Here is an 8,234-nt window from a genome sequence, read left to right on the forward strand (position 1 = left end):
CGCCGGCTCCCGTTTTAAGAATCCCTCGGTTATGACGGGTCTCCCCTGGTCTCCCCGTGGTAACAGGTTTTCTGCATTTGGGTGGCCTTCGGACTGCTCTGTACAATTATATTTTTGCCAAAAACCACCAAGGGACCTTTATTTTGAGGGTGGAGGATACGGATCAAAATCGAGTGGTGCCTGGAGCTGCAGAAGGAATAGAAGATATGCTGGATTGGGCAGGTATTTACAGACACCTTTCATTTTTTACTTACTGAAAGATTCTCCTCTTTTTGGAGATTAACAGCACCCAGATTGAGAGTGTTTTCCATGATAGCAAGCGATGCAGCGTTTCAGGCGGTGAATTAGTTGACGCGTAGTCATTCCTACAGCTAGGCATCAGGAAGGTCCTGCTGGAAGTACGTTTTACAGCAGAAATAGCTGGTTAGGCTTGGTTTCTTTCGGCTGTGTTGTCTGACACGCAGAAAGGTCCAAATCTGTGGAAGTGGCCCCATGTGCCGTTGTGCACGAGAGACACGACGGAAAGGTCAGAAGTTGGAGCTCACAGACCTCGCTGTAAACTGATGAATTGTTTATGTATTTATTTACAGAGTATTTGCTAAAGGGGATCTGGAGGTGTCAGTTTTCATTTTGAATCCTCTGCTGCTTTTTGAGCTTAAGAACTGGAAGTGAGGGTGATTTTAGAATACAGAATTGTGATAAAGTTAGAGCCGGATCCCACAGATGTTGCCATTAATGGGTAGGTAAACGACAAGGGACTAGGACTTTGCTGTTGATTAATAACTTCGGGGTAGGTAAAATAATTGGCCAAGGTCTCAACTGTATTTTTGTGGTATGAGTGTTCTTTCCTATGAAGAGGGTGGATGCTACTTTGTACGCGTACACCTGACTGCGTTTTGCTCTAAGTAGCGTATCGGAGCCGCTCAACTGTTCACTCGGTTCTGGTGGTTTTTTCTGCTCGTTGCTTCACACGCGATACTCTAAATTCCGAAGGTGCTGGCTGCTGTTTATCTTCTGAGTCCAGGGGAATCTGACACCTGTGCTAGACAGATGCCGTTAGCGGGCTGCCCTGGAGCAGACACCATCTTTGGACGCTCTCCAGAACCTTGCTGTTTCGTCTTCGTTCAGTGTGCTCCGATGGTGGGTTCCACTCTGCCTTTTTACGGGCTTTCTAAGTCCTGTCATACTGATGTTTCAGGTATTCCCCCTGATGAGAGTCCTCGCCGCGGTGGTTCCTTTGGACCCTACCAGCAGTCACACAGACTTGACCTTTACAGGAGAGCCACCCACGTGCTTTTGGAGAGAGGCGCGGCGTACCGCTGCTTTTGTACCCCTCAGCGCCTGCAATTGCTGAAGAAGGAGGCTTTGCGGAGCCAGCAGACCCCGCGGTAGGGGTTCCTTGTCCCCCGGGTGGTTCTCTGTGCTGCGCGCTTGCAAAAACTTTCGACAACGTGCGCGGCAATAGGATTTCCCGGGGAGAGAGAAGCCAGTGTAACCCTTAGGGGGTGACCTCCAGGCTTAGGGGAGTGACCTCCAGAGGTGAGGTAGTTTGACTGGACATGTGGTGTTACATGTCCATAGGTTACAGCTAAAATCCTAGGTGTTACATAGGTTACAGCTAAAATTCAGGGATCAATTTAGAGTTTTGGGAATGTAAAAATGGCTGATGGGGTTGGCCTGTACTGACCTGAGACCTTCGTTCTCCTTTCTCAAAGGTATGACAACCGGTGTCGGCACCTGACGCCCACAGAAGTGTCTGAGAAGCTGTCACAGGGCCTTGACTGGGTAGTCCGCTTCCGGCTGGAGAAGGGGGTTGAACCCTTTCGGGACCTGGTCTATGGCTGGAGCAAGCATGAAGTGGCTGACGTGGAAGGCGACCCAGTGATTCTCAAGGGGGACGGCTTCCCCACTTACCACCTGGCAAACGTGGTGGATGACCATTACATGGGCATCAGCCACGTTCTGCGGGGAACTGAGTGGCTTACTTCAACGTCCAAGCACCTCCTTCTCTACAAAGCCTTTGGCTGGGATCCCCCTCAGTTTGGTCACCTCCCGCTGCTTCTGAACAAAGACGGTGGCAAGCTGTCGAAAAGGCAGGGGGACATCTTTCTGGAGCGTTTTGCTCGGGATGGCTACTTGCCAGAGGCTCTGCTGGACATCATAACCAACTGTGGCTCTGGATTCGCAGGTAACAACAACAGGCTCGGTACTTGCTAGGACACTTCTTGATGCTGACTGTGGGGAACGGGTTAGGTTTATGTTAATAGCTGAGAACTTTGGCAGTGTTTGAAGGGATCAGGAAATAGGCATCCGGCGACCAGTCTGTTACTGAAATGCCACCAGGGCTTCTGCAGAGCTCCTGTGAAAGCCTGGGTGGTGTGCTGGGGTGGTGGGAATCTTTCTGCCTCTGTGCAGCCATTTAAATTGAGTCTGATGCTTAATGGGTTCCCACTTAGGAACACATTCATCTCAAGGTGAAGAAACTGTCTGTGAACTCTTGGGAAAACTTGTATTCTATGGTTAATAATTGCAGTGTTGTGTATTACATCTGTCACACTTCTCGTTTAACCTGAAAGACCATGAGAAGTTGAGTCAGTGACTCCTTTTGTTGCTCTTGCTGTGTGGGGATCACAAATTAACTTGTGTTTTGGGAACTCTGCTTGGGAATGAAACCCTTCCTGGGCAGTGGAGCCTCCTGGCCGAGTGTTACTTGTTTTTGGCTGACTGATGCAAGGGGTGTTCCACTGAAGAGCCAAGCAGAATGTCCCCCTTTCCAGTTCCTCACCAGTAGTTAGCAGAGCCTGCTCTTAGGGAGAGGGCAGCTCCCTGTGCCTGCCTGCTACAAGTTCCCTCCTGCTTGCTGGGGTGCGTCCCTGTTAGCACTGCAAAAAGTGGCTCTTCTGTGTCCCTTCTTCCTTGGGTTGCTGCTGTCCCGGCCCTGCGCCCGAGGCTTGCAGTGAAATGCAGCGACACTAGTTCTCTGCAGGAGAGTGGATGTGTATTATGCCCTTGTTGGGTTATTTTTGCAGAGAAACAGATGGGGAGGACTTTGGAGGAGCTGATCTCACAGTTTGAAATAGGCAGAATTACAACCCATTCTGCCCTCCTGGATCTTGAAAAACTCCCAGAATTCAACAGGTATAAATATCAGTGGTAACTTCAAAACGTAGTAGTCTGTACATCAGTGAGAATTTATTCCTAGCGCTTGGCTTTGTCTGGCGATTTTGTTTATTGGATCAAGCATGGTCCCAAGCACAGCGGCTTTTTTGCTGCGCTACAGCCAAGTATAAGTTTCTGCTTACACCATTCCTGTCTCCTCTCCCGTCCTGTGCTTGGACGCTGGTGTCGGGCACGCTGTAAAAACCTGGGCAGATGGTGTGTAGCTAGGAGGATGCAAGGTCTTAAGTTTAGATTCAAAATAACGTCTAAAAAGAGGCAACGCTTCCAGAGGGTACTTCTGCAAGTACACTCACTCGTGTGCTATGGGGACGTTGTGCTGCTGAGAGTTACCACATCTTTTGTTCACTGTGGTGCATTAGCACTTAAAGGCTTTGTTGTAGAATGTCTGTCTGGGGTTTAATGTTGCTTTTCTAACAGTTTTAATTGGTAAATGTTTTGAGGCTGGGATGATTAGATCCAATCTAACCCAAAGCAGTCCAAAAGCAGTTTTCTTCTTTGTTACAGGATTCACCTCGCCCGTCATATTGAGAATGAAGGGCTGCGACAGAAGCTAATTAGAGAGTTGCAGTTGTTGGTGGAGCACGTCTATGGGGATCAACAAGTGGATCAAGAGGTTCTAGAAAAGGAGTATGTGGAGCGAGTCCTCCTGCTGAGAAAAGTATGAGCAGTGATAGCATTGTGTCACCATTTTGGGGAGCTGAGGTTTTGTGGGATTCCTGGATGAAGACTCAGCTGAGTCCTGGGCACTGCTTTCATCTGAGCTCTGAAGCGCCACAGCCTGCAAGTGGCTGCCACTGCCAGCTCAAGTGATCGCGTGCATGCTGACTGCCAAAATCTGATGATATAGTTAGCTGACCTGTAGGAATGGGCATGCTGAGTATCTTGGTGGTCTTTGCAGAGTCGTAAGCTCTCGGGCAGAGAGCTCCCTCGGCAGAGGGAGGACGTGTCCCTGCCGTGGAAGCAAATCATGGAATTGTAGGATTTTCTTGGAAGGCCTCTCTGATTCACGCTCAGAGCAGGGCTGTCAGTAGTGCTGGATCAGGTCAGCTGTGGCTTTGTCTAGATAAGTGTTGAAAACCTCCGAGCTGCGCTTCTCCTCCTGTAGCCCAGGGTGCAGCTGGCTTGTGGTGAGAAGGTCCAGCACCCAGGGCCCCTTGTGCCAGGAGACTGCTCACCTCTAGCTTTTGCTGACTGGGCAGCGTAAGGTGCTTCTGCTTTGCCGCTGCTTCATGCTTTGCTAGCAAAGTCAAAGCAACCTCTTTGCAGAGGTGGATGAAGCTCTCGGTGGTTAAACTAGTGGGGTTTGTGCATTGGGAGCCCTGGTCTTGGTTGAGTGGCAGAGTGCTGGCTGTGAAGGGGACAGAAGATATTGTGGCTCTTCCCGATGCCAGGAAGGAGGATGAGCCCAGCTGTTTCCCAGTCTGCCCCTGGGATGCTACTGTGGTATCTGGGGACTTCCCCGTGAAGAATAAAGCCTTCTTTATAAGGGCAGGAAGAGATCCGACTGTTCCAGCATGAAGGCTGCACTGTGGCAGCGGGACGGTGACTCGTGACTTCCCCCCACTGTCTCTTGAAAGGCGGCAGATGAACGTGGCGAGCCACTTCCCTGGGCTAACTCTGAGTCAGCCCGCGCGCGGCTCTGCAGCACGGGTACAGCCGCGGCCCTTTGGGCTCCACCTGTGTCCCTGCTCACACCAGGTGGTTATGGGTGTGAAAACCTCAGCTGCCTAAATGTCAGCGATTCGCGTTTCCTCTGAGCAGTACGGAGTACGAGGCAGTGGTGTGTTTGGACCCCGTTTGCCAAGTCCAGACAGGATGTGTTTGCTCCCCCCCGGCTTAACCCTCAGCCTTGACAGCTTTCCTTTTTTTCTGCAGGGTCACATAAGCCTCCTGAAGAACCTGGTGTCCTCTGATTATTCTTACTTATGGGTTAGGCCCTCGGTATCCCGAGAGCAGCTACAAACTATTTCTGGAGAAGTAGATGAAATAGGAAAACTAGTCTTAGGGTAAGTGTCTCTTCCCAGCTCTGTACACACCCACCTGCCCGCCCCAGAGCATCGCTCTTGGCTGCTGTATTGATGTTGGACATGCTCTTATTTAATTTGCTTTACTTTGGAATGTGCTGTAGTCGATAACTAGTGAGAAATTCTGTGTTTTTAATTGAAAAGCAGCTTGCCAGTGGGAAAGCTCACATCAGTGCTCTCAAGCAAGAATTGTCATGTCTGGATTTAGTAAAGCACCAAGCACGGCGGAGTTTGTGTGCCAGCAGGCGCTAATGAAGCAGCAGTGTTAGCAGGGGTTTCCCATGCCACCTGATCTCCTGTGCTTTTGTCTGCTGTAGCATCAAACTGGATAAGTGCGAGGTGGTTCTGGTCCACGTGTGTTCAGATTATGTAATGGGACTTCTGGGTCTCTGGAATGAGCCCGGTTCGTGTCCAGCCGGAATCGCCGTCACTTCTGAAGCGCTCGTCCCTGGGGAGCTTTTCCTGCTTCCATTCCTTTGTCTCCAGCTAGCAGTCTGCAGTTCTGTCTGCTCAGGAACATCGCCGGGATTGCAGCCAGTCTGCCCAGTCTAGGGCCTTCCTTCTACGCCAGTGGGTTTTGTGGGGTTTTGCCAACGAGTTTCACTGCTGCCCCATGCCCCTCTGCTACGCCACGCCTTGCAGCTAGGCGGTGTGGTATGTCCGTCACCTTCCCAGTTCAGATCTCGCCTCTGGACTAAAATGAGCCCTGAAAAACAGTTTTGGGAGTAATTAAGGTGGCAGTATCTGCAAATTGAGCTATTATTTCCAGCTATCTGTAAAGCTGGTTGCCCTCAGTCATTTGTCACAGTAATTCAAACGTCAGAACACTTGCTATCCGGGAGGGATAACAGTACTGCTACCTACAGCCGAGTAGTAGCAGCGATGGTTCCTGCATCTCTAAAAATCATATTGTTAAAAAGGAAATCGGAATTACTGCTTTTGCTGTGGTTTTCCAGGTCCTTGGCATAATTTTGTGATTTAAGCTTGATGCTTGCTTTTCTGAACAAACTCTGCTTCTGGTGCTGTTGAAATAAAGGTATGGTTTCACAAAGCAGAGTCTTAGCAGCAGTATCGAGGTAAAGCAGTCCCACCTGCCTGCCTAGGAGGGTACCCGTGTACACGACCAAGGCAGCAGTGAGCAGCGGGAGTGCCCTGGCACAGAGCAGGAGTGAAAGGCAAGAAAGTTTACCTGGAGCTGCTGCTGTTGCCATAAGATTTTGCAAAACCAGTCCGAGGTGGCTAGCAGTCTGAGGTAGCTGTCAGTCATCAAAGTCGTTAGTCATTTCTGGGTAAGAATCCTGTGTTTTGTACGTCCCCAGATTTTAAGGACATCTTCTTTCCTAAAGGCTCATGACAAGGCAGGCAGCTGTTTTGACTGTGGAGGAGTTGAACAAAGATCTGAGAAGCCTCCAGAAACAAACCAAAGAGACTAAGTACAGCAGCGTGATGAAGCTCCTTCGCTTGGCTCTCAGTGGGCAGCAGGTAAAAAATAAAAATTCCAAGACTGGGACCTTCTTTTTTTTTTTTTTTTTTTTTTAACAGCTACCATCTCTCTGATAGCAAGATACTGGTATTTGGACGTCTTGCAAGAATTGACATCACTTTCTGTTATGACCGAGTGTACCGATATACAGCAATTCTGGAAGAAAAGGCTGTTGTGAAAGCTTCAGAAAGGCAGAAGTTGTCAAAGCATGAATATGCTGGTCACAAATCTGAAGTTAGAAAAACCTCTGGACCAGCTGTAGGGAGCATTGGCAAGGTTGTAGGTTTTGGGCAAAACTGGAATTTTACATGCAATCTGCTTTTACAAAGTTCAAAAACAAGTTTTACAAAAGTTCTTCAAAGCCTTACCCTGGCTTAGGCTCTGGCATCAATCCTTCTGGGTCAGTTTGATCATTCTTAGCATTTTACTTCAGGAGGAAAAAAAAACCCAACCCTTGTTTTGAGATTGCTAATAAAACCCCTACCCTTGGTCTAACAGCAATCTGATAGCTAATCAGTCTATCATTTCCGCCATGATGATGCATAAACACATCTGAAAAGTGTAAGTTTCCATTTGTACAATGACTTCTTATGTGTTTTCAGCATGGACCGAGTGTTGCTGAGATGATGGTGACTTTGGGACCCAAAGAAGTGTGTGGAAGAATACGCAAAGCACTATCTAGCTAATACGAGACAGAAACGACGCCGACAGCCAGCCCGTGGACTCAGATGGTGTAGGCAGCACGTGTCATTGTCCTAGACCTGTATTTTTTGATCTCGGCGTGATTAGCCTTGATCAGATGAGCTGGGCTTTAGACCAGGCAGGTGTCACCATGATGTTTCCAGGTCTGTATGTATCTGCACCAAGCATAAGGCAGTTTGTCTGGGAGAGGAACCGAATACAGATTTAGGTCTGTCCTTCTGCTTTCATCTCGTGCAAATAGCCTGGTTTCCAGGTTGGGAGAAAGAGACTTGTATCAGCATTTAAATTCAGACCATGTGGACAGAGTGTAATGCTATTTCTGATACCAGCACAGCTTGTGTCCAAGCAATCGGGTCTCTTTTTGGAGAGGGCCTCGCAATCAGGGTACCTACAGCTACAACTACACAGGTCCCCAAGAAATACCATGAGGAGGGTATTTTCACATATATATATATATATAAAAAATATGTGTATATTATAGCTGCTGCCCTCTTATCTGCCCGGTGCCCTGCCAGGCCGAGCTGCTCGGAGAGGGGGACTCTCCTCCCTCTATAACTGTGTCACGCGTGTGGTTCTGCTAAAAATATCCCTGACCAGGAGATTGGGATGTTTTTTCCTCTTTTGGGTGATGTCCTTTAATTATTAAACTAATGTGGTGTCTTTTGATTCCGTTCTCGCCAATGCGTGCTCGCTCTGCACGCCAGCGAGGGGAGGAGCAGCCGGGGGGGTGGGGGTGAATGTTTTACCGAGCCAGCCCATGCCCGCAGCGTACGCTTCCACGCCACGAAAACTCGTGTGGGCTTCCCACGGGGGTGAGCAGCGGCGCGCAAGGAGCGACGGCGGGT

At 49.2% G+C, this 8,234-nt stretch overlaps 2 protein-coding genes across 2 annotated transcripts in view; both read left to right on the forward strand.

Moving 5' to 3' along the window:
• Positions 1 to 44: 44 nt before the first annotated feature.
• On the forward strand, positions 45 to 7,989 carry EARS2 (glutamyl-tRNA synthetase 2, mitochondrial; the record flags this gene model as incomplete). Its single annotated transcript, XM_009320520.1, has 8 exons — positions 45 to 222; positions 1,199 to 1,388; positions 1,716 to 2,188; positions 3,030 to 3,138; positions 3,685 to 3,838; positions 5,056 to 5,186; positions 6,551 to 6,686; positions 7,290 to 7,989. Coding segments are annotated over 8 exons (1,455 nt in total), but the record flags the coding sequence as incomplete, so codon positions are not given.
• Positions 7,990 to 8,146: 157 nt separating this feature from the next.
• Positions 8,147 to 8,234, forward strand: part of GGA2 (golgi-associated, gamma adaptin ear containing, ARF binding protein 2) — a 14,616-nt gene continuing 14,528 nt past the window's right edge. The window contains exon 1 of the mRNA XM_009320521.1: positions 8,147 to 8,201. Coding sequence (XP_009318796.1) covers positions 8,147 to 8,201 — 55 coding nt within the window. The remainder of the gene's footprint in view (positions 8,202 to 8,234) is intronic.

The sequence above is a fragment of the Pygoscelis adeliae genome, unplaced genomic scaffold (genome assembly GCF_000699105.1).
Source record: "Pygoscelis adeliae isolate BGI_AS28 unplaced genomic scaffold, ASM69910v1 Scaffold173, whole genome shotgun sequence".
Classification (NCBI taxonomy): Eukaryota; Metazoa; Chordata; class Aves; order Sphenisciformes; family Spheniscidae; genus Pygoscelis; species Pygoscelis adeliae.